This window comes from Macaca mulatta, chromosome 1, assembly GCF_049350105.2.
Source record: "Macaca mulatta isolate MMU2019108-1 chromosome 1, T2T-MMU8v2.0, whole genome shotgun sequence".
NCBI classification, from domain to species: domain Eukaryota; kingdom Metazoa; phylum Chordata; class Mammalia; order Primates; family Cercopithecidae; genus Macaca; species Macaca mulatta.
In genome coordinates, this window is record NC_133406.1 from 234,493,620 (window position 1) to 234,518,779 (window position 25,160).

The 25,160-nt window shown below is 55.8% G+C and overlaps 2 protein-coding genes across 12 annotated transcripts in view; both read left to right on the plus strand.

Annotated features, from left to right (window-relative positions):
- Positions 1-25,160, plus strand: part of ACOT7 (acyl-CoA thioesterase 7) — a 192,508-nt gene that overhangs the window by 157,378 nt on the left and 9,970 nt on the right. For 4 of the 5 annotated variants that reach the window (XM_077977866.1, XM_015141617.3, XM_028840579.2 and 1 more), the window contains 2 exons: positions 2,545-2,661; positions 18,361-18,545. In XM_077977866.1, the coding sequence (XP_077833992.1) occupies positions 2,545-2,661; positions 18,361-18,545 (302 nt within the window). Of the gene's footprint in view, positions 1-2,544; positions 2,662-16,840; positions 16,914-18,360; positions 18,546-25,160 lie in introns of all 5 variants that reach the window. The other variant, XR_013408990.1, reaches the window with a different exon arrangement.
- The window catches only part of RPL22 (ribosomal protein L22), a 251,157-nt gene that overhangs the window by 132,920 nt on the left and 93,077 nt on the right, over positions 1-25,160 (plus strand). Inside the window, exon 1 of one of the 7 annotated variants that reach the window (XM_077963076.1) lies at positions 16,135-16,138. The exons of 5 other annotated variants lie outside the window; for them this stretch is intronic. The gene's annotated coding sequence lies outside the window, so the exon portion shown is untranslated. Of the gene's footprint in view, positions 1-16,134; positions 16,139-23,506; positions 23,511-25,160 lie in introns of those variants that run through there. One more of the 7 variants, XM_077962982.1, reaches the window with a different exon arrangement.

A 25,160-nucleotide genomic window follows, 5' to 3' on the forward strand; every position in this document is an offset into this window, starting at 1 on the left:
GCAGGAGTTGAGCAGCAAGGGGCCTCGCTGGCCTCTGCCCGGGGTCGCCACGAATTCTGCTCTTTCCAGCTTCACCTGCTGCATGCTATGGGCATTTGATTCCCACCCTAAATGTGACTCTGTACGAGCCTGGTTTTCACTTGTGGGATGGAATCTGGTTTTCTGCCTCTGTCTGGATTTTTTAGGAATCATTCTGTGTCCTTGGCTGAGTGCAGTGGCTCACGCCTATAATCCCAACACTTTGGGAGGCCCATGTAGGCAGATAACCTGAGGTCAGGAGTTTGAGACCAGCCTGGACAACATGGCAAAACCCTGTCCCTACTAAAAATACAAAAATTAGCTGGGTGTGGTGGTTCACATCTGTAATCCCAGCTACTGCGGAGGTGGAGGAAGGAGAATAGCTTGAACCTGGAAGGTGGAGGTTGCAGTGAGCTGAGATTTCACCACTGTGCTCCAATCTTGGTGACAGAGCGAGACTCTGTGTCAAAAAAAAAAAAAATCATTCTGTGTCCTAGGGTGAATGTACCTAACTTTCTAAAATTTCTAATAGGTATTAAGTTGGTTAATATCACTTTGCTGCTTTTGTAAGTTAAATATGGTTGACTATTGGCAATTTCATGTAGTTCAACCTAAGAAAAGGTACAATTTAAGTTTTTAAGTGAAATAAGAGCCAGGAGCGGTGACCTACTTTACTCCTATAATCCCCACACTTTGGGAGGGTGAAGCAGGAGGATCACTTTAGCTCGAGACCAGCCTGGGCAATATAGCAAGACCCCATCTCTACAAGAAAATAAAAAATAAATTAAAAAGTTATGGCTGGGCGCGGTGGCTCACGCCTGTAATCCCAGAATTTTGGGAGGCTGAAGTGGGTGGATCATGAGGTCAGAAGTTCAAGACCGGTCTGGACAACATGGTGAAACCCCTTCGCTACTAAAAATATAAAAAATTAGCTGGACATAGTGGCACGTGCCTGTAGTCCCAGCTACTTGGGAGGCTGAGGCACGAGAATCGCTTGAACCTAAGAGGCAGATGTTGTGGTGAGCCAAGATCACGCCAGTGTACTTCAGCCTGGGGGACAGTGCAAGACTCCGTCTCAAAAAAAAAAAAAAAAAAAAGCTAAAAACGGAAATAATTTAATATATGTGTTGTACCGGGGATGAGAACTGGGGGTGGGGGACCAGCATGTGCACAGTACTGGTTCATCAAATAAGAGAGACTGAGTAAAATCAGACACCTGCAGCCCAAGTATTCTCCAGTACGCTTTCAGTGAGTCTTTGTTTATATAACAGCTGTACTGAGGATGATCCACACACCACACATTCCACCTATGTAAAGTGTGCTGGCCTGGCTCAGTAGCATCCTGTCATCCCAGCACTTTGGGAGGTGAGGTGGGCAAACTGCTTCAGTCCAGGACTTTGTGACCAGCCTGGGTAACATAGCGAGACCCCATCTACAAAAATATTAGCCAGTGTGGTAACATGTGCCTGTCATCCCAGCTACTTGGGAGGCTAAAGTAGGAGGATCACCTGAGCCTGGGGAGATGGAGGCTGCAGTGAGCTGAGATTGCATCCGTGTACTCCAGCCTGGGTGACAAAGTGAGACTCTGTCTCAGAAATAAAGTCTACAAGTTGTTGATTTTTTTTTTGTATATTCACAGAGTTGTGCAACCACTGTTGCCATCAATTTCAGAATGTTATCATTACTCCTAGAAAGAGACCCTGTACGCATTAGTGGTCATTCCCATATCCTGCTAATCCCTTATCCCTAGGGAACCCCTAATCTACCCTCTGTCCCCATGGATTTGCCTATTCGGGGCCTTTCCTGTCAGTGGCAGCATAGAGTATGTGGTCTTTGGCGTCTGGCTCCTTTTGCTTTGCACAGCATTTTCAAGCGTCATTCCTAATGCAGCGTTTATTGTTCCATTGTATGGACGGGCCGTGTTTTGTTTCTCCATTCATCATGCATGGGCCTTTGAGTTGTTTCTACCTTTTGGCTGTTATGCGTACATACTGCTGTGAAAGCTCTATATAAGTTTCTGTTGAGCATGTATTTCTTCTGGGTATCTACCTGGGAGTGGAATTGCTAGGTCGTACAGTCCCTCTGTGTTTAGCCTCTTGTGAACCTTCAAACTGTTTCCAAAGCACCTGCACCTCTGGCTCCCACTGGCAGCGGAGGAGGGTTCTGATTTCCCCCACATCCTCGCCAGCACATGTTGTTCTGTGACTTTAGGTTTGCATCCATCCCAGTTGATATTGTAACAAAACTTGCCCAGCAGGGTGAGATATCTGTAGAGGACAGGAAAAGGGCTGTTTTGTTAGTGGCTTGGCCTATCAGCCATGGTCGTTTTTTTCAAAAGCTCCTGAGGAAACCCCGTGTAGTGCGTGAGCCACAGCACGCGCAGCCGAGCACCCTGCACCCCTACTGGCTGCAGCCCTTGCTGGTGGCTGGCGGGAGGGGAGGGCTTGATCTGTAACTTGTTTCCAGGATGTGAAATAGTCACCCCTGCCTCCGTGTCTCATCTGCCGCATGCCCCTTTCTCCGCAGGCGTGACCATGAAGCTCATGGACGAGGTTGCTGGGATCGTGGCTGCACGCCACTGCAAGACCAACATTGTCACAGCTTCTGTGGACGCCATTAATTTTCATGACAAGATCAGAAAAGGTAACCACTCTTCTGGCAAAGACGAGGGAGGCAGTGGCCTTCAACTGCTTGGGTCCCTGTACCAGTTTGTTTTCTGTTCACACCCAGGGTCACGTGGGCCATGGCATGTGCCCGTCTGCCACAGGGAACAGGAAGCTGAGGTTTCTTGCTTTGTCCTTGCTGTTTGTCGACTTGATGTTTCAATCTGGTAAAATCCTTGACTCAGATATGATGGGGCCGTTATCCTCCTAAAGACCTGCCTAAACTCACCCTCTGAAAACGCTCCACAGACAGAGCTCTGGGAAGGTCCTGTGCCTACAGCTGCCACGACCCTGGACACCAAGCACATTTCATTTTGGGAGTGGAATTAATGATTCATGATTTAGGCAGTGGCAGGGTCAGTACAGAAAAGCCCACAGGAGCCCCTCCTCGGCCAGCCCTGCCCACGCCACCCAGGGCAGCACTGGCATTGGGTGGTTTTTCCCCATGTCAAAAATCCAACCCCAGCCACCTGGCCCCTGCTGGAAACGGTGCCTGCTGTCCCTGGGGTGCGTGTGCCAGCTTGAGAGGCCAGAGGCCTCTGCAGTTTGTATGAGCAGAGATCACCATGCTTGTCTTACATTACTGTTCTCTGCAGAAGTAAAGTGAAGTGCACCCGACACGTAGTGATTTCTGTCAGTGTCACGTCTGCTGAGATGAGGCCGTGCACACCCGCTGCAGCAGCACTGCCTCGCAGGCTAAGGGTGGTGTCAGCATTGTCAGGGTCTGGTGCTGATTCTGAGGACACCTCCCTCACTAAAGCGGCTGGTTAGAGGAGCTGTTGGCTGAGACCAGCCCCGTGTCGTGGGAAGCAATAGAGTAGAAGAAGTGCAAGCTTGGCCCTCCTTGCCACAGTTCCTGCCCACCAGAGCCTGAGTAGGGGCAGACTCCCAGGCCCTGGGCAGGCCAGCCTTGGTGCTCTCTCCGGCAGCTACTACCACATAACACGCCTGGCAACGGGAGACCCAGGACTGGGGCAGAAGCACCTGAGATTGGAACAGTAGAGGGCTGCCTCCCTCCCTGAAATTACTGAGAGCAGGATAGGCTCGCACATGCTGGATTTTGGATGCTTTGGGGTGAGGAGAAGGAAGGTCTCTGGCATTGCTTTCTTCCACTTTGCAGAATCCATTTTTTCCCCCACGACACGGTCTCATTCTGTCACCCAGGCTGGAGTGCAGTGGCGTAATCTGCTCACTGTAGCTTGAACTCCCGTGTTCAAGCGATCCTCCCACCTCAGCCTCTCAGGTAGCCGGGACTACAGGCCAGCTCCACCGTAACTGACTAATTTTTGTATTTTGTATTTTTTGTAACAACAGCAGCTCACTCAAAATCTTTTCTTAACTGATAGATGTTTGCCACAAACCTAGACCACAATGTCATTTTAGAATCTACCCAAAACAAGTGGGTCCCGTATGTTTTAGCTTGTCCCCCACAGGCCTGCGCGGTGCGTGGCAGTGCCTGACGCGGCGGGATAATCCGTGGCATCGTATTCCATGCTGCTTTTTCTAGGACTCATGCCTGGGTAAATCACGATTAGGGTGACCTTGTGAAATACAGATGCACAGCCCATAGTGGGAAACATGCACATTCCGTAGGACTCGCCGTGCTCAGTTGTCCCTGAGTGTCCTTGGAGAACTGTCAGGAAAGAAATAGACTTTCCGGCCGGGCGCGGTGGCTCACGCCTGTAATCCCAGCACTTTGGGAGGCCGAGACGGGCAGATCACAAGGTCAGGAGAGCGAAACCACCCTGGCTAACATGGTGAAACCCCGTCTCTACTAAAAATACAAAAATTAGCCAGGTGCGGTGGCGGGCGCCTGTAGTCCCAGCTACACGGTAGGCTGAGGCCGGAGAATGGCATGAACCCGGGAGGCGGAGCTTGCAGTGAGTGGAGATTGCGCCACTGCACTCTAGCCTGGGCAACAGAGCAAGACTCTGTCTCAAAAGAAAAAAAAAAAGAAATAGACTTTCCAAGATGGTCACTCTGTTTCCTAAATGTCAGCCCCAGTCATCAGATGTTCTCTGCACAAAGCCCAGCGAAGCACTCAAAGAATGAAAAGGCAAGCTTTGTTAGAAATGTGGAAGCCGTTCAAGGGGGATCCTCCCGTCCAAAGTCCCCAGCTCGGCCAGGCACAGTGGCTCACACCTGTACTCAGCACTTTCAGAGGCCAAAGTGGGTGGATCACTTGAGCCCAGGAGTTCGAGACCAGCCTAGCCAACATGGTGAAACCCCATCTCTACTAAAAACACAAAAATTAACCAAGCGTGGTGGTGGGTGCTTGTAAACTCAGCTACTTGGGAGGATGAAGCATGAGAGTCGCTTGAACCCGGGAGGTGGAGGTTGCAGTGAGCCGAGATTACACCACTGCACTCCAGCCTGGGCAACAGAGCAAGACTCTGTCGCAAAAAAAAAAAGTCCCCACCCTCAACTCCTTGTACAACCAGAGTTAACTATTAAGGGAGAGTGCTAGGAGGTGTGTCGTGGTTCTTGGTCAATAGGAATCATTAGTTTTAAGGGAAAACCAGGGACTGCAGTCCGGGTCGAATGCTTTTAACAGGAATTAACTTAGCAACCTAGAAGACATCTGGGGCAACTCGGACGAGGAGCCGCTTTGACAAAGACTTTCCACAAGGCTTACAGGAGGGGACCTTCATTTTCAGAAGCCAGAATTCCTGGCAGGACATTCACTTGCATTGGCTTCCTTCACGCAGTGAGGATGCAGGGCAGGCTGGGTGGGCTCGCCTGATTCCTGCTGTCCTGAGCCACACCCAGGGCCTGATAGTGGGCCACCCAGGCCCCCACCTCGTCTTGGCTTTGGCCAGGGCCTCCTGGGTAAAGCACTGGGCCCTTACTAGGAACAGAAAGACTGTTGTTTTCTTCGATGACATCTTGTTTTGTGTGTAGAGGAATTTGGACCAAACTGAAATAGCAGCCATGGAGTCTGGCCTGTTTCTGTGCCAGCGTCCTCCAGGGCCCACTGGACGCTGTCACATCCGGGGGCCATTGAGTGCTGTCACACTCGTGTGTTGTTTTCCAGAGGATTGTCGCACCTGCCAGGTCATTTGCAGGGAGGCGAGGGCTGTCCTGGCCGAGTGGGGCCTGGGTTGTCAGAGCAGGGTATCGTGCTTGCCCCAGGACACTGCACCTTAGATCAGTGCGCTGCCTCCCACGCTTGCCCCTCTGTAGGGAAACAGAGCGAGGCTGTGGGGAGAGGCACAGCCCCCGCTGGCTCTGGGTTCTGGGTGGAACTGGGCGGGTGTGTGAGAAACCACACGGGGCTGGCCTCACAGTTTCAGTGTGACTTTCTCACGGACTCTGCTGGGGCCGCTGTACACCCTCGAACCCCACACCTGCCTCTCACTTCGACCATACCATGAAGGAGGCCTCGAGGGCCAGACCCTGCTGCCCTGTCGGGCGGGGGCAGACATTCTTGTGGACTGTCCAAGTCAGTGTCAGGAGCCCAGGGAGCTGCTGGCAGGCACGGAAACCTCACCTCGGGTTGCACGTGGTGCCTGGCAGAGCTGTGTACTATAGAGAATGGGCATTGCTTTCTGGTGGGCTCAGAACAATAGACATCTGTTCGCCCCCAGTTCTAGAGGCCAGAATTCTGAAATCAAGGTGTCAGCAGGGCCAAGGTCCCTCTGAAGTCTTCAGGGAAGGATCCGTCCCTGCCTCTTCCAGCTTCTGGGAGCAGCAGCTGTTCCTTGACGTTGCTTGGCTTGTGGCTGCGTCACTCTGGTCTGTCTCTGTGGTCACAAGGCCTCCTCCTCTGTTTCTCCTCTTCTTCTGTCTCTTATAAGGACACTTGTCATAGGATTTAGTACACACTTGGAGAATCTGGGGTGATCTCATCTCAAGACGTTTTGCTTAATTATACTTGTTAAGGTATAATTAAGCAAAGGTATGGTGGCTCAATCCTGTAATCCCAGCACTTTGGGAGGCTGAGGCGGGCAGATCACGAGGTCAGGAGGTCGAGACCATCCTGGCTAACACGGTGAAACCCCCATCTCTACTAAAAATACAAAAAGTTAGCCGGGCGTGGTGGCGGGTGCCCATAGTCCCAGCTACTCAGGAGGATGAGGCAGGAGAATGGCGTGAACCCGGGAAGTGGAGCTTGTGGTGAGCCGAGATTGCGCCACTACACTCCAGCCTGGGCGACAGAACAAGACTCCATCTTAAAAAAAAAAAAAAAGGCCCCATTCTGAAGTTGTGAGTAGATGTATCATTTGGGGACCCACTTTCTCTCCTTAAAGCTCAACTCGTGTAGACACTAGCTCACTTCCACTTTTAGAAAACCATGAACTTGGTAAAATCCCCACTGGGATTTACCAGCCCTAAGCGGCCTCTGTCTCAGTGGATGTGGGACCCACTCTTGTGAAAGCCAGCAGTGAGATTGGCGTCAGCCTGGAGAAGGGGCCACTCTGAGGAATGCAGGGGGAATGACCGCAGCAGGCCCCCAGCCCCCCACTTTTGAGAAGAGCAGTCAGACAGCTGGGAAGGGGGCTGGCTCTGGACCCTGACTCCAGAAAGCACCCCCACTAGAGCCAAATGAGTGTCTCTACAGTTAGCAGGCCTGGGGGCTACTGACGAAGGACTGGGGTCTTTCCTCTAAATGGCAGGGAGTCGGGGTCAGTGTCAAAAGTGAGAACGGATGTGACGTCTCCTCCATAAGCCCCAGAAGGCAGCGGTTTTTTAATGACAAGAAATTGTTGCATAGACCGAGGGTTGCAGTTCTTTGTGTTGGGGCATTGTATTAGTATTAACCTTAAGTCAAGTATAAATTTAATCTGCGTAAGGATTACTTTTAAAATCATACGTTTATGGAAAGGTGCCTGCAGGTGGACTGGGCACATCCAGGTGGTTGGAGCCCTAGGGCACAGCAGGGCCATGGCAGCCGTTCACAGCCTGCGCCCCCTCATGTGAGCAGCCCTGAGAGGCCACTGGTCCCCCTGGGAGGAACCCCCTACCTCCCACAAGCTGATCTGCCACAGTGGGGAAAAGCCCAGGAGTTGAGACCTGTTGCCAGTCATGTGGCCTCCGTGAGTTCCCTGGGGCTGCTGCAACATTTCCATACATAGTAGCTTAAAACAGCCCGCGCTCGCCCTCCTGTAATTCTGGAGGTCAGAAGTCTAAGGCAGGTCCACAGGCTGCATCCCACCAGCAGGCTGGAGGGAAGAATCCATGTCTCGCCTTTCCCAGCTTCTGAGCCGTCCACATTCCTCGGCTCATGGCACCGGCCAACCTCCAGCCTCTCCTAACATCATCCCATTCCCCACCTCGAGCTGAGACTCCTGCCTCTCTCTCATAGGACCCCTGTGATTCTATCAGGCCACCCGGCTACCCCAGAACAATCTTCCTGTCTCCAGGGCTGTCACTTAGTCAATGTCTGCAGAGTACCATTTGCCATGTGAGGTCAAAGGTTCTGTGGTTCGGGTGTGGGCATCTTTTGGGAGCACATTATTCTTTCTTAGCAGGTGGAAGGTGGTTTTCTGATTTGCCCATTTCAGCATATTTTATTAGAAAAATAGCTGGGCCTGGGCACGATGGGTCACGCCTGTAGTGTTGGCTACTTAAGATGCTAAAGTAGGAGGATTGCTTAAGTCTAGGAGTTCGAGACCAGCGTACGCAACACAGTGAGACCCCTGTCTCTTTAAAAACAAAACAAAGGCCGGGTGCGGTGGCTCAAGCCTGTAATCCCAGCACTTTGGGAGGCCGAGACGGTTGGATCACGAGGTCAGGAGATCGAGACCATCCTGGCTAACATGGTGAAACCCCGTCTCTACTAAAAAATACAAAAAACTAGCTGGGCGAGGTGGCGGGCGCCTGTAGTCCCAGCTACTCGGGAGGCTGAGGCAGGAGAATGGCGTAAACCCGGGAGGCGGAGCTTGCTGTGAGCTGAGATCCGGCCACTGCACTCCAGCCTGGGCGACAGAGCGAGACTCTGTCTCAAAAAAAAAAAGGCAAAAAAAAAAACCAAAAAACAAAATAAAGCAGGCTGGTCACAGTGGCTCACGCTTGTAATTCCAATACTTTGTGAGGCTGAGGCGGGAAGATCACTTGACCCCTGGAGTTTGAGACCAGCCTGGGCAACACGGTGAGACGCCATCTCTACAAAAAATTTAAAAATTATCTGGGCTACTCAGGAGGCTAAGGAAGGAGGATCACATGAGCCCAGGAGGCAGAGGCTGCAGTGTGAGCCGTGATTGCGCCACTGCGCTCAGCCTGGGTGACAGAGTGAGACCTTGTCTCAATTTAAAAAACAAAACAGGCTGGGCCTGGTGGCTTACATCTGTAATCCCAGCACTTTGGGAGGCTGAGGCAGTCTGATCACCTGAGGTCAGGAGTTTGAAACCAGCCTGACCAACATGGTGAAACCCCGTCTCAACTAAAAATACAAAAGTTAGCCGGGTGTGGTGGCAGATGCCTGTAATCCCAGCTACTTGGGGGGCTGAGATAGGAGAATCGCTTGAACCCAGGAGGCAGATGTTGCAGTGAGCCGAGATCGTGTCACTTCACTCCAGCCTGGGCGACAGAGCCAGACTCCGTCTCGGAAAAAAAAAAAAATAAAAATAAAAAAATAAACACAAAACAGTGGGAATGTGGAATGGAGACGCCGGACCTGCGGGGTGGCTTCTCCAGATTTAAGGCAGGAAGTGCTTTGGTTTCTCTCCTTCAGCCTCCCGTAAAACTGCCTCCTTGGGAGAGTGATCTTTTGTGCGATATCGGCCAAGTGCCAGGCCCCGTGGCTGTGGCTTCCCCTTGCTCAGGTGGAGTATCTGTCAGGAAGTTACACGGGCAGCTTTGCTTCATCCAGACATTGGCCCAGGGGTTCAGAAGATAACTTTGAGTTTCAGCCACGAAGGGCGTGTGCCTAGGAGGAACTTACAAACTTGGGGTACTTGTCATGACTGGGAAGGGCCTCACCAGCAGCCACAGAGGCCACTGCCACCCTGCCGTGGGCCCAGCTCTGTTGGCTGCAAATTCGGCACTTACGAACCAGACTCTTCCAGGATGCCCCACACTTGCCTGGGCCACAGAGGGCTGAGGAGGCCCTTCTCCCTCTCCAGGGTCCCTGCCTGCCCACAGGGCTTGGAGGAGGAGGAAGCAGAGTGCACAGGTGGCTGGAGCCTTGGTTGTCTCTTTAAGTCAGGTAGGACTACCTACCTACTGTGGGAGGAAGAACAGTGACCCTGGGAGATGTCCCCCCCTCTTCTGGACCTTTGAACATGTGACCTTACACAGCAAAAAGGACTTTGCAGACCTGACTGTTACCCTCACCCCTCACCAGCCCGACCCAACACCACCTCCATTGTCACAGCCTTTTGACGCCAGGGACCTGCTGTTCCTCTGCTCACAGCCTCCGTGGCTGCCTGGGACACACCACAGTCAGCTCCAGTCCCTCCAGCTGGTATTTCAGGTCTGCTAGGACAGGCTGCCACTTATCATAGCTGTCCCCTTACACCTGTGCACCAACTGGCACGGCCAAGCACCTATGGGGTCCTTAGCAGGTATGTGGCAAGTTAAACTCTCACCAGGCAGTTGGAGCGAAGGAAGGACCGCTTCATCCATGTGACTGGATCTCATGGGAAATGTGAAGTGCCCACCCAGCAAAGGCACGTGGAGTTCCCAGGCCAGCAACGGAGTAGGTGCTGGGGATGCGAGGGCCGTGACAGGCCGGAGCCCGCACCCAAGGGACCAGCATAGGGGAAGGCACATGGAGCCCAGCCCACTGGCACCCACAGAGCGGGAGAGCCTCCGCCCCCCAGGCAAGCAGAGGAGCCCCTAATGGGAGCTGCGGGGTCACTTGCTGTGTGGATTTTTTTTTTTTTTTCAGTTGAGACATTAAAATGCCCAGAGATAGCTGGTGTGAAAAAGTTCTATCGTTACCTTCAGTGTAATCGTTTTGGAAGCACTTGGTGAGAAAACATAAAGTTGACGTTTTCTTGGGGAGAAACGATCTCCACTATTAGGGTGAAAAATGAGTAGTCTTCTAGAAAAGGCCTCGGGGTGTGTTATGTAAGAAATACGAAGTCAGTTCACTGTTTCCAGGCTTTTCTTACGAAAGTTAACAACCACAGCTCTTTTTGGAGTGTAAACGCTGAGCTTTTCCTAAACTCTGAAACACTTGGCAACCTCTCCGTCTTGCTAACAGCTTTTTTTTTTTTTTTTTTTTTGGTATTATTTTGTTTTCTTTTCCAAATCTCTGGCATACTGCTAAAATCTGGCTGCTGCCGCCCCTGGAGAGACGCCCGTCTGCTGGGGGAGTCAGGCTGGGGTACCTGCCAGTGCTCACGGGCTGTGCCATTCCAGGCAGGCTCAACAAGTACTTAAAAACAGAAAGCGGCTGTAATTCATAATTCGGCTCACTACAGGCACCGATATATTTAACTGTACCTAATATGACATACTTGATGCCAGGCATTGTGCTACGTGCTTCATAACATTTACTTCTCACGCAGCCCAGTGAGACAGGGACTGTCGCTACCTCGCTGTCTTTCCCATTTGGAAGCTGCAGTTCTGAGGGGTTAAGGAAGCTGTTCATGGCCATGGAGCTGGTTCCAGGTGGGGCTGGGAGGGCAGGCCCAGCAGTCGGTCTTTGGGACCAGAGCTCTGAGCTCATGCTTTGGTCCCCAACGACCTGGCCTGAACACCACCCGGCATCCGCTGTCAGGACCTGGAGTGTGAGTGATGAAGCTCGATCCTCGTTGATCACACACGGCTACAGCCACCTTTGAGGCCTGCGCTGGACTGTTGAGTGACTGCAGCCGGTCCCCGTGCGCTTGTGCCGGAACTCCTGGCTCTCAGCAGCTTGAAAATGCATCGTTAAGGGCTCCCACAGTTAGCGGGCTCAGGCCCCAAGGAAGACACTGCTGGGTGGTGTCCCTCCCGATGGCTTCAGCGCAGGGGCCCTTTGTGCTGCTGAGTTCAGAGGCAGTCGGAGACAGACACTGCCATCTCGAGCCTGCCTGTGCTGCTGTCTCAGGGTCCTTGACCTAGTCAGGTCTGCAAAGTCCTTTTTGCTGTGTAAGGTCACATGTTCAAAGGTCCAGAAGAGGGGGGGACATCTCCCAGGGTCACTGTTCTTCCTCCCACAGTAGGTAGGTAGTCCTACCTGACTTAAAGAGACAACCAAGGCTCCAGCCACCTGTGCACTCTGCTTCCTCCTCCTCCAAGCCCTGTGGGCAGGCAGGGACCCTGGAGAGGGAGAAGGGCCTCCTCAGCCCTGGGTGGTTTCAAGGCAGCTGGAGAGGAAGCGCCCCCTCACCCTGTCCAGGCCCTTCAGCCACAGACATTGGGCCCCTGAGAAGTTTGGGAGGTTCGGGAGAAGGGAGTAGAGGCAGCGAGCCTTCCTGCTCCCCCAGCCTCTCGGAGTGTTTGCACTGGAACCCAGGGCCGGAGGGACCTTATGGATTGGGGTCCTGTGAGCACAGCTGAGCCCCGCCTCTTAGACCACGCTCATGTCGGGGGGGGGGGCGGCCCGCAGTGTTCAGCACAGAATATACACAGCCAGACCATGTCGGAGCTGCTACAGCCGCTCCCATCCTGGAGCCCAGGGATCGTGGGTAGGGTTTATTTTTGTTTGTTTGTTTGTTTTGAGACGGAGTCTTGCTCTGTCACCCAGGCTGGAGTGCAGTGGTGCGATATCAGCTCACTGCAAGCTCCGCCTCCCGGGTTCACGCCGTTCTCCCGAGTAGCTGGGAATACAGGTGCCTGCTACCACGTCCGGCTAATTTTTTGTATTTTTTAGTAGCGACGGGGTTTCGCCGTGTTAGCCAGGATGGTCTCGATCTCCCGACCTCGTGATCCACCCACCTTGGCCTCCCAAAGTGCTGGGATTACAGGCGTGAGCCACCGCGCCCGGCCGGTGGGGTTGTTTTTAAGGCTTCACGAGCTGAAAAGATGAAACCTCCCTTACTGATGCAATAGCCCATCGTACTCAGTTGGACAGCATGGGAAGCAGCTTCTTGCCTGGTGTAAATGTGTCTGCTGAGAAAAAGCAAACCATAGGGAGTGATTTGTTTCAACGTTGCTTCTTATTCCTTCGTGGTATGATTGCTTTTACCCCCTGCAAGCCTCTCCAGCGGAGCCCGTGGGGCACACTCAGGCCCCACCCCAAATTCCTGTCCTGGGCCTGTCTGGTGACATAATGAATGTGGGCAGCTGACATCAATATTGCCTCGCAGCAAGAATAGACCCACATGGGTTGACTGTGTCTCCTTTAGAAATGTGGAAGAATTTACCCCCCAAACGCCCAGGAGGCCTGTGGAGCCCCTGATGAAGGAGAGCCACTGTGAGTGGGTCGTGGCTGGGTCTCCTGCTGCCCTGCATTCTCTGAAGCTGGGTGCATAGGGAAAGCATTTGCAGATGAGGAAACTGAGGCACAGTACAGTCTCCTGGCCTGCCCCTGTTCAGTGGCCAAGCCTGGATTTAAACCCAGGCCCATCTGACTCCAAAGCCGTGGAACTCAGGGCTCCTCCTGCACGGCTGTGTCGCCTCCGGAGACTGGCCTTGACACGTATTTGCTGCAGGGCCTCGAAGAGCCCTGCCTTTCCTGGTGAGACACTTTGTCATGAATGTCTGGCTTCATCAGGGCCCTGGCTGCTGTTCCTGCAGAGAGGTTCAGAGAGGACCAGGCGCTCCCCTCTGGCCGCCTTCCCCAGAACTAAACAAGCAGCCACACCTGTCCGAGGTGGGCACTGATCCCCCGCTCGGTGGGAGATGCTGTTCTTGGTTAATCCGTTTTCACCCCAAGCTGGTCCCACCCATCTTTTAAATAAACCCCAGCCACCTCAACTGCAGGTGCATTTGGACGGGTGATGTGGTGGAGCCATCCCAAGGCAGCGCCTCCACTTGTGGGTTGATTGTCAGGACCAAGAGGTCTTTTTGCCCCCACAGAGCCCTCCGAGTCTTGGCTGCCTTGTCATGGCAGGGCCTGGCACTGCTTAGGGTTGTGTTTGCTTTGCTGGTTTGCTTTGCTGGTTTCTGAGGCAGGTATGTGGAAGTGGATTTGGGGTTCTCTCCCCTTCCTTGGATGGGCCCCGCAATGTCCCAACTTTGCCTAGTGCCAGGTTCACCACAGGGTACAGACAGACACTACTGGTATACAGGGCAAGTGCGGACCCCCTTCCTGCCCTTCTCATGCCTAGGGGGAGGGCTGAATCAAGGCAGGCTTCGTGGGAAGGAGGCCTGAGCTCCCCTCATTGCTGGGAGATCCTGGAGCATCCTGACCTCCACGTGACGCGGCCAGGTCTGCAGGCAGTGCTTGTTGGGCCCTGCCTCTGCCTTTCGTGTCAGGTTCAGTGCTCCCGAGAGCCACCGGGACACGTTGTCTTCAGCTCTCTGATGCATGACCAGCCTCACCCGCCTCCACATTTGGTGGAGGGACCTGTGGGCACGGTCATGATTTGACTGGCAGCCTGGATGATCCAGGCTCTGACCTAGTGGAGGAATGACAGCGTGTTGCCGTGCTGTGGAGGAATTGGCAGGAAGGGTGGAGCCAGTCTGGGCTGCCCCATGGGCAGGTGATGGCCAGCACTTGACTGCCCCCAGGCTCTCCACCCGCTTGCAGGGAGGCAGGGAGGTGGACAGGTGTGGGACTCCAGGGCGGGCTGCTCCCAGGAGTGGCACTGAAGTTGAGACTGGAAGGAAGTACCAGCCAGCAGGGCTTGGAAGGGGCTGTTGGCCATGCTCCTGGGCACTCCTGATCCTGGCCTGCTCAGCATCTGCTCCAGGAGGATGCAAACCTGGGGCTCTAATGGGGCTCTGGCCAGCTTGAGTCTGTGGTGGCCTGGTGTCCACATGTGACCCACACCCAGCCCTCGTGGGTCTCCAGAGGGTTCCAGCCTGTCAACTGGATACTTGCTTTGGGCCCCCTGGGCCCGGCCCTGCCCTCATGGGACTTCCAGGCTAGACGGAGACAGACATCAGTGAAACAGACAAGCCAACAAGTGTGCCAGTACCAATGGGATCACTGGCTCTGCAGGGGCGGAGGACTGTTCTAGAGGGGTGCAGTGGAGGGGGTTGCGCCATCCTGGGCAGCTCCCTGGAGAGGGGATGCTTGAGCCGAGGCACAGAAGATGAACCAGATGGGGGTGGGAGGAGGGCTTTTCCAGAGAGAGGCCACGGGGGCCAGTAGCTTCACGGAGCTCACAGAAGGCCACTCTGGTGGGGTGTGGAAAGCAGGAGGCAGGCCGAGGCCAGTTGCTCAGTACCCCAACCCCATCTGGATGGACCTCCGTCCCCAGGGTGGCCTCGATGCTGCAGGGGGACCTCCATGTGACCCGGAGGAGGCGGAGAGAAGGATTTGGTGTGTGCCTCAGCTGCCATCCTGGAGTTGACAAAGTGCCTGTAGCTGGAATTCTTTTTTTTTTTTTTTTTTTGAGATGGAGTTTCACTCTTGTCGCCCAGGCTGGAGTGCAATGGCGTGATCTCAGTTCACTGCAACCTCTGCCTCCCAGGTTCAGGCGATTCTCTTGCCTCAGCCTCCCAAATAGCTGGGACTACAGGCATGTGCCACCATGCCTGGCTAATTTTGTATTTTTAATAGAGACAAGGTTTACCATGTTGGTCAGGCTGGTCTCAAACTCCTGACCTCAAGTGATGAGCCCGCCTTGGCCTCCCAAAGTGCTGGGATTATAGGTATGAGCCACTGTGCCCAGTCTGTAGCTGGAATTCTTCAGGAAGGGCTGGAGCAGGAACAGAGCCCTGGGGGTGGGAGCTGGTCCCCCCAAGGTCTCCTGGGATGGTCCCTTCCCAGAGGCTGCCTGTGAGACCCTGGTGTCATGTGTGGGATGTGCCTTCTGAGCCCAGGGTCTAGGAGACGGGACACCCTAAGCCAGGGCCCCTGGAAACTCTGGGCTCTCTCCTGGTGACTGGGACTTGTGATTCGTCTGTCAACCCTAGGTTTCAAATTAAGTCCCAGCCAGTGACCACATCAGGTTTCCAGTTTTGTTTTGTTTTTTTTTTCTGAGACAGGGTCTTGCTCTGTCACCCAGGCTAGAGTGCAGTGGTGCAATCTCAGCTGACTGCAGACTCCACCTCCTGTGTTTAAGCAATGCTCCCACCTCAGCCTCCCGAGTAGCTGGGACCACAGGCGTGCACCACTATGTCCAGTTAGGTTTCCAGCTTTAAAGTATCTTTGTCTTGCCAGCCAACCTTATGACCTGTGTCTTGTTTAGAATAATGATGTTGCTCTCTGAAGGGTGAAAAGTCTCAGGTTTTGGTTGTAATTGAAAGTTTTCCTGACATTTATGAAGTGTTAATTGTATTATGGACCACAAGAGGTTCTCTTAGACAGCATTCTCTTCTTTTTGTTGTTACATCTAATGCTTTTATAATTAATCTACTTAGTTGTTTAAAGTCATTGTTGATTGCTGTTAGGAGTTTCTTCAGATTTCTAACACAGCAATTACGTCACGAGTAGCCAGGATCTGGCCATGGCAGCGGTGGCCGAGGGGGGGTCTTCATGGGTAACATCAAGAGCATGTTTTTGGAGCCTGGGCGAAGTGGCTTACACCTGATTATAATCCCAGCACTTTGGGAGGCCAAGGCAGATGGATCACTTGAGGCCAGGAGTTCTAGACCAACCTGGTCAACAAGGCAAAACCTCATCTCTACCAAAGATACAAAACTAGGCGGGGCGTGGTGGTGCACACTTGTAATCCCAGCTATTTAAGTGACAGGCATGACAGTCGCTTAAACTTGGGAGACAGAGGCTGCAGTGAGCTGTGATCGTGCCACTGCACTCCAGCCTGGGCAACAGAGCGAGACTCCGCTTCAAAAACAAAAGCACGTTTTCTGTTGCTCCTCAAAACTAAGAGCCAGTGTTCGAAGACTCCTAGAACCTGCCCTCCTGCAGGCACCACGCTCATGGGTGGCCCCGGTGTGTGACCCTGTGGCCTCAGGAAAGTTCTTGTTGGTTTCTGCTCATGGAAAGGGCTTGTTCCTGCTTTTTGGCCTGTGACTCCCAAGTGTGATACATGGTTGTTGGTGAGGGATGTGGGCAGGGCATGTGGGGAAGAAGGGAGAGATACTGGGAGATCCTCAGGGCTGACCCGTTGAACCTTCTAGCTCCTTAGCTGGGGCCTGGCCCATGGCCTGCCCTCCTCCCGGGGTGTGTCTTGTGACTGCAGGCGCTTTGCACAGGACTCTATACCTTACAGCTCACGTAATGCCTGCTGGCGCTGACCACACAGCTCCTTCCTCCTCTCCCAGCACTGGCACGAAGCACTCCCTGTAAGTATGAAGTTGAATGTAGCTTGGATCGTTCTGATACTTTTTAACATGGAATAACCGCTCTTGCCTCTGACCTGCTAACCGCCCCCCAACAGCCACCACCTGGCCGCTTTCTCGCTCTGGGTCTCTAAACCTGCCTTTTGAGGCCAGTCTCGGTGGAGCTAGGACACTGGGGGTTCCAGAGGCCACGTTAAAAGGTCCCTGAAGCCAGATCTATTTCCTGGGGAGGAAGTCCCAGCAGCCAGAGTCGGGCAGGGATTTCCTTGAGCCTGGCCCAGAATAGAGGCCACGCTGGGCCGCCTGGGAGGACATTCTGACCGCAGGGCAGCACTTGCCCCGGAAGTCCTCAGGAGTTTCTGCAGCCCAGTGGCCAGTGACGTCGACGGTGACACCTTCCCGGGGCCCCAGGTCAGCTCTTGGCTTGAGTCCTTCCCTCCCGTAGCTATCCCCCTGGCAGGGTGCCTCATGCCTGCCTATAGGGAAGAGCTGAGCTCCCTGAGATTAAGGGATTATGTCGAGGCCAGGTGGGAGGACGGAGCCCATACCGGGGAGGGTGGCGGGGGCAGAAAAGCAGCTCTGAGTCAGGAAGCTTCTGCCAGGATGGACTGTTGTGCCCCGGGGAGCATGGGGCCTACAGAGAGGTTGGTTAAGGTTGAGGGGGAGAGAGGGACACAGGGACAATGTATGGGAACTGGTAACTTTGGACTTTGTCATGATTCACAGAGAAATGGGGCTGGTGCTTTGAGCATGGAGGACTCTGGCCAAGGGGTGTGGCATCCAACAGCCCAGAGGAGGAAGCTCTGGTCCCGTGGGTGAGACCAGTGGGGCCAGAAGGGAGGCTTGGCATGCAGTCACATATGATTCAATCCTACCAAGGGGCAAGGGCAGCTGCCTTGTGACCCTGTGTCACCAGAGCCCCTGAGGGTGGGAGTGGCTGTGGAAGGTGATATAAGGTTCTGTCTTGGTGCTTGGAGCAGTGTAGTGGGGCAACTGTGGCTCCGGTGGGCACCAGCAAGGCCAGTGAATGGACAGTGCAGGTTGCAGATTTGACCCTGACCTAAGGAAGGGCAGAGCCAGCTGACACCCAGGGCTCCTGGAAGGCAGACTGCGGCCTCCCCTGGCGGGGGCGCAGTAGCTCTAAAAGCCTTTTGGCAGGTGCTGCCGCTCCCGGCCGGGAAAGAGCCTGCCTGTGCGGGGGCTCGAACTCATGGCCACCAAAATCCTTCAGTGCTGAGTTTTTGCATAGATAAACCTGCTCACTAGAAAGATAAACATTCCCGGGCAACTAACGACACGTTCTAATATTCTGTTATTTGAACATCTGGTAGTCAGCCAAGCTGCTTCTTCCCCTAACCAAGTGTCTGCCTGCTGGCCACAGAAACACCAATGTCCCCCGCCCGGCCGTGGGGTGGAGGCCGCCCTGACCTCTGCCCTGTCTTCTTCACAGGCTGCGTCATCACCATCTCGGGACGCATGACCTTCACGAGCAATAAGTCCATGGAGATCGAGGTCTTGGTGGACGCCGACCCTGTTGTGGACAGCTCTCAGAAGCGCTACCGGGCTGCCAGTGCCTTCTTCACCTATGTGTCGCTGAGCCAGGAGGGCAGGTCACTGCCCGTGCCCCAGCTCGTGGTGAGTGCACGTCCTTGGAATGGTGGCCCCTCCCTGCCAGGCAGCCCTAGGGTTCCTGTGCTTGGGCCTCCAGGGGGAATCTGTGCCTGCATGAGTCCTGTCTTGTCAGTAGGGGTCAGAGTGGGGCTGGGCCTGGCCACTGCCTGGACCCGTGACCTCGGGCTGCGGGACTGATCCAGTGAGGCCTTGAGAAGGAACGCCTCATAACCAGCGGGGAGGCCTTTGGGCTGTACTCCCAGGGCCCGTGGGGTGGGGCTGGGCAGACAGGACAAAAGAGCAGACCCCTTTACGAGTGCCTTAGCATGACTGCTGCCTGGGCGTCCAGGTCGCCTCTGAGTGTGGCGCCTCGGGGTTCACTAGCATGGTGTACGAATACTGGAGGGGAATGAGGACCGCGCCATGGGTCCCCCATCCCCTGCCGAAGGGCCTGCTGGGAAGCTGGAGGGGTGGGCTCCCTCCAGGTGGCCCTGGCCCGCAGGTCCTGCCCGGTGAGACCAAGCCAGGCTGGTGGGCTCTGGGCCGAGGGTCCCAGGGCCTTGGCCTTTCTCCTCCTCAGGTGGGGTGGGTGGGGTGGGTGTGTGCCGGGCCACACACACTTGCTCAGGGGGGCTGCCCCGAGGTTTCCACATCCTCTGAGCTCCACCATGTTTGAGAACTGGTGGTTCTCCGCCTGGTGTGGACTCTGTGGGTCACAGACGTTGGAAGGGTTCGTGCAGCCCAGAGGCAGCTTCCCTGTCTGTGTCATAGGAACAGAGGTTCCCCATCCTGGCCAACCCCAGGGGCTCTGTAGCCTTTGGGCTGGTCCTGATTTCTCTTTGAACTAGCTCTTGTGTCTGTCACTGAGGGGAGCAAGAGGAAAGCAGAGCCGTAGGAGCTTCCTGCCCCTCCGGGGAGCAGAGCAGCTGGGGGGCGGGGGGTGCCCGCAGGCCTGTTGGGAGCTGGCGCTCTCATGGAAGTGGCCAGGCAGGCACCACAGCCCTGCGAGGCTGACCCTGATTCCAGAGGTTCTCAAGGCCCCTGCCCCCGCGGCGTCTGCTCCCCATGCAGACCTGCGAGCATTTGCTGCTCAGCCTCCCAGAGAGGAGAGTTCATTGAAATCCTCTGGAGCAAACAAGCATTGAAAACCCATTCCTCCCGAGGCTGGAGCATGGCCCGTCGCTTCCCCGCGTGGCTGAGGAAGGCCGCCCAGTGGCCCCAGCTGCCTTGTTTCCCAGTCGAGGCTGAGGACCCTCCAAGCCCTTCTCCCAGCCCTGCCCCTTCCTGGAGTGGAGGAGGTCATGCCTCACCAGGGCCCATGGTGGCAGCGCCAGGCGTGGTATTTGAGCTGTCAGACCCAGCGAGTACCCTCCCCTGCCAACTCCAGGCCAGCTCTTTGCTGCCTCTCCCAGGTCGGGTGGGCTGCGTAGAGGTGCTGATGGTGAACCTAGACTTGAAGGATGAGGACTCGGCCAGGCTGAAAGGAAGGAAAGTGAGTGGTGGGTGGCCCCAGCCCAGCACTAACACAGTGCCTGTGACCCACCCTTGCGCCACTCTCGTGACCAGGCCCCTCTCTGACTTGGGGCTTACGAGGCACGCTCCCCTTCTGGTGGGAGGACTGCTCCATGCCTCCAGCCCCACAGCCTCTTCTGTGGCAAAGTACCCTAGGCTGCCACCCTCCTGCCCTGTCAGGGCTTGCTTTGTTGCCTGCTCCTTTCTCCTTCATCTGCTCCCACCCCTCCCCATTTACTTGTAAGCCTACCTGCCTTGCCCCAGCCCACCGTGCCGCTCATCGGCCCTTGGCAGGATGGCGTCCTCCCTCCATGTCGCCTGGGCTGGTCTGCAGTCGTTCCTCAGCCCCTGACCCTGCTGTGAGGCTCCGGCCTCCTCTGTCCTTGACCTTCAGCCCTGTGTCTGGTTCTCCTTCCACCTTGGACACGCCTTCTCTAAACATGCCTGCTCTTCTCGGCCACGAGGTATGGGCTCCACTCCCACCCGGGCCCGCTCTGGTCTATTCTGATGGACCTGGCGCCCCTCTCGTGATGCTTTTCAGCATGGCTGCTCTCTGTCCTGATGCTGAATCCCCCACCTGACCCAGGCACATTCCTGAAGCTCTCTCCTTCCCCGCTCTCTACCTCTTCCTGCCTCCTGGACGAACTTTCCCAGCTCTGTCTTCCCTCTGTGGGCAGCGTGGATAGACGCAAGGACACGCCGTGTCTGCCGTCCTCTCCCTGGCTGTAGCACAGCTGACCAGGCCCTCAGTGAAGGCTGTGCTCCCTGGACAGGGGACCCTGTAGTGTCTGTAGGGACACTCTGGCCTCCCTGGCCACCACACAGTCCCCTAACCCTTGGCTTTGACAGGTCCTAGCCTGTGGCCCTTCTCTCCTGGGGTGGTCGGATCCATGGCCTGTGCCTCGAGCATCGCCTGTGTGTCGTGTTGACTCCCAAATTGACTTGGGCAGTGCTGCCCCCCTCAACAGGGTTTCCGAAAGCATGTCAGATACAGTTTGTCCCAAATGAAACTCATTATTCCCCGCTGCAAAAAAATCCCTCTCCGCCTCTGTGCTGCTCTGGAAGTCTGGGAACCCAGCTGGCTCCTCCCCACTGCCCCCATGCCCACGCCCACCAAGTGCCACTCCGCTCCTCTCTCCCTAACAGCTCTTACTGTTCCCATGGGACCCCGGCTCAGTCCCCAGCTGCTCCCTCCTCTGTTCCTGGTGCTCTCAGTCTGACCCTTCCCTGCGGCCCAGGGAACTGGTCATCAAAATCCGAGTCGCTCCGTCTCCCACCGAAATGCACGGTGGCTCCTACGTGCCCTGGGTGTGGGTGCAGCAAGCTCACTCCCACCCGGTGCCTGTGCACCTGCTGCTCCCGTCTGGGCCGCCCTTCCCCAGACCCTCCTGGAGCTACAGCATTTCTCAGACATTTTTTCCTTAGAAGGGCACCCACAACCGCTCTAGAGAAGCGTTGCCACTCCAGACCCCCTCCTAGCATCCCGCACTGCAGACGCTGCGTGGACTGTCAGGCTCACACGTCCAGGAGCAGGCGCCCGGCTGCCCGGGTCAGCCAGAGCTCTAAACTTACTAGCTGTGTGGCCTCAGGCACGCACTTTCTATGTGCCTCGGTTTCCTCATCTGTACGGTGGTGATGGACATAGTACCCAACCCTTGGGGTGGGTGAAGATGGGGGGCCTTCGTTGTCTGCTGCTGTTCACCTGCTCTCCCTGGGGCCTCACACCCTCTCAGAGGGTGGAGTAAACAAGCAGTGAAGATAGAGGAAGTTGAATGATGTCCAGGGTCACGAAGAGGAAAGCAGGGAATGAAGGGATCAGAGTCTGTGGGGGGACAGGTGCAATTTTAAATAAGTTCCTTCCCAAGGAAAGCCTCAGTGGAGGCCTGGAGTCAGGGAAGAAGGGCAGGAGCTGTCTTGTGGGGACCGTTCAGGTGAAGGGAACGGCGAGGGCCGAAGGCAGAGCCACTGTCTGTAATGGGGGAGCTTGGGGACAGTGACACACCCGAGGCCACCTGGCTAGGACGGGGCAGGGTTGGGGAGAGAGGGCTGGTGGGAGTCTGTGGGGCTCACGCATATGAACATAAAATAGAGGAGGGTCTGGGTCACCTGTGCTTTGAACAGGCTTCAGTACAGGTTGATGGGGTGCCCTGGGGGGTCTCCCAATAGCAGCCCCTCAAAGCTGATAGTAGGTGGCATCCTCCCAGGTTGGCAGCGGCTGCGGGCGTGGTTGGTATTTGCCCACCAATGATGGTTCCCTCTCCCGGCTGCCCCCAGCTGGGCCGTGCACACTGGATGTGGGGGCAGGACCACCTGCACCGACCCCAGCACTCGGCTGGTTCAGGGAGGCCAGTGCAGTGACTGTGAGGGGCCAGCGATCCGTGGGCCCTCTGGGAGGAGGCCTCTGTGCCTCACATCCCCCACTCCCTATAGAGTCCAACCCGAGGGGGTCCAGCCTCGTGTGGAGAGCAGCCTGAGGTAACGGAGGCTTTTGGGGCCGGGCCTGTGACCTTCCTAGAGCCAGCTGGGGAGCAGTCCTGGGGCTGCCCCTTCCAGAACTCCATACCCTGGGGTGGGTCAGAGTACAGGAGGAGGGCTGGCCCAGGGGGAAGGGGCTGCAGAGGGGCAGGGAAGGGCACCGGCTTGAATGGAGGGAATGGCGACCCATCCCCTGTGTGTGGCCGCATCATGCTAATCTAGGCTGTTATTTCTCACTCATTAAAGATGGTCTTTGATTCTTCACTGAGGTGTCCTGTGGCCCACGAATGTCAGTGTTGATGTCGATAAAAATAGCCGCTGGCGGGGCAGGCTGCCCGGAGAGGGATTTGCAGCTCTCACTTGGGGACGGCCCACATGAGCGCGAGTTCTGGGCTGGGAGCACGTGTGTGCTGTGTGCGGTGAACCTGCTGTGCATTCCGTCTCTCCAGATGTGCCCCGGCGGCCCCTCCTCCTACTCCCAGTCGCCTCCCCCATCCCCACGTCAGCTTTCTTCAGCCTCCTGTCTATTTTTAGCTCCCTTCCCCAGGGCCTGGCTGACACGGATGCAGCCTCTCTGCTTGGAGTTGCATCGCCATGAATATTTTATGCTGGGGGCTGCTGCATCCGCTCAGGGCAGCTGCCAGCACTTCCCTGTCTTGTATTAGAAGAGGCCAACTCGGCGGGTGAAGCCAGGCCACCTGGTGGCAGTGCCCTCTGACCTTGGGCGGACAGGGGCTGGAGAAGTGACCTGTGGGGAGGGACAGCAGGAGGCAGGCGGCAGCAGACAGATGTGGGAAGGTTTTTCAGCCTGCGGCAGGGTCAGAGCCCGTTTGTCTGCTGAAGCGGAGGACGTCCCTGGCACCTCAGGTGAGGGCGGTACTTGCCTCTGATTCTTGCAGGCGTGGGCATTGTAGCCTCCACAGAACCAGGGAGTTAGGGCTGAGAGCTTGTGGGTCCTAGCCTGGGCCTGAGGAGGAGGTATAGACAGGGCGTGGTGCGGGGCTCGCCCAGGCCCCTGACCAGGGACAAGCCTGTAGCCTGTTCCAGGTACACCATGGCTGTCAGGGCTGAGTGAGCGCCATGACCCCACTGCTTCCCGGGCACACTGGGGAGGGGTTGTGTCCCCAGATTAGCCAAGGCTCCAACTGCGCAGCCACATGATGCAGGGCAGGGTCTTTGCAAAGCAGGCTTCCAAACTGCAGCGAGCCCATCCCACAGGGTCTCCCGAGGTGGCCAGGCCAGGACTCCGAGCCTCAGTCTTTAGCCACTGAAATGTTTTTGGATGGGAGTGGGAAGCAATAAGGAAGGTGGGTGCGGCCATCTTTTTGTTTTGTTTTGTTTTTTCACTCTGTCACCCAGACTGGAGTGCAGTGGCGCGATCTCGGCTCACTGCAACCTCTGCCTCCCGGGTTCAAGCGATTCTCCTGCCTCAGCCTCCCGAGCAGCTGGGATTACAGGCGCCTGCCACCATTCCTTTCTAGTTTTTGTATTTTTGGTAGAGATGGGGTTTCACCATGTCGGCCAGGCTGGTCTCGTGATCCACCTGCCTTGGCCTCCCAAAGTGCTGGAATTTCAGGTGTGAGCTACTGTGCCTGGCCTAGGTGTGGCCATCTTTACCTTGCCTTTTAGAGCTGCCTCATGCATAGCCAGGGGAGTTCTAAGAACACAGGGAAAACGCACACTTTTGAGCTTTGTCCACTCTGACGTGCCCCGACCTAGAAGAGCCCCTGAGACCCTCGGGCAGCTTCGTGTTGAGGGGGTCCCGCCAGGCCGGAGGCCGTCATCAACAGGGTTGCTTTCCGGTTAGGAAGACAGGGCAACTGGATGCGGAGGCTGCTGCCTGTCTCCTGGGTGGGCAAGGGACTGGAGGGTCAGGGGAGGCTTCCTCCTGGGTGGTGCCTGGGTGAGGTCATCGAAACCAGAGCCTTCAGGGAATGCCAGCCCCTCTGGGAGCTGGTGTGTCTGCTTCCCGTCCCCAGATAGGAGGGGGTGCCAGGCAGGGAGTCACTCGTCCGGGGTCGCATGGCCAACAGGCCCATCTGGGACCTCACTGCCTGGGAAAGGGGGCCGCTCGCTGCCGTTGTCGATGCCACTGTGCCTTCTCCCAGCCAGGCCCTACTGCGGGGTCCTGGGAGGAGCCCCGCCTGAGAACCCTGCTGTGCGAGAACCTAAACCCTGGGAGTCCCAGCGCACTGCCCACCCGCACCACACCGCCCACCCACACCACGCCCACTGTGCTCAGCCCAGGGCCTTTGCTTCAGCCCCAGATGATCTCAGGACCAGTGCTGGGCAGGTGACTGAACCTCCGCAGGCCACTGTGAAGTGTGGGGGTTAGGGCACATTTTAGTGCAAAAGTTTTCCACTCCAGTTTGATCCTTTTGCCTCTCTTGGGGCCTTATGTGAGGCGTGGCCTCAGCACAGACCCACACAACTTTCAGAAGGCTCTGGAACATGACACCCACCTCACTTCTGCTGCTGCCCCATGACCTCCTTCTCCCGGCCTCAGCTGATTCACCTGCATGAGTGCAGGGGCCCGGTAAGCCCCGCGCCAGCTGAGAGGACAGCATGGCATGGGCCAGAGCGTCTGGAAGGAGGGTACTGTTTGGCCTGCTGTCCAGCCGGAGGGGCAGGATGGGCCCCAGGGCTGAAGTC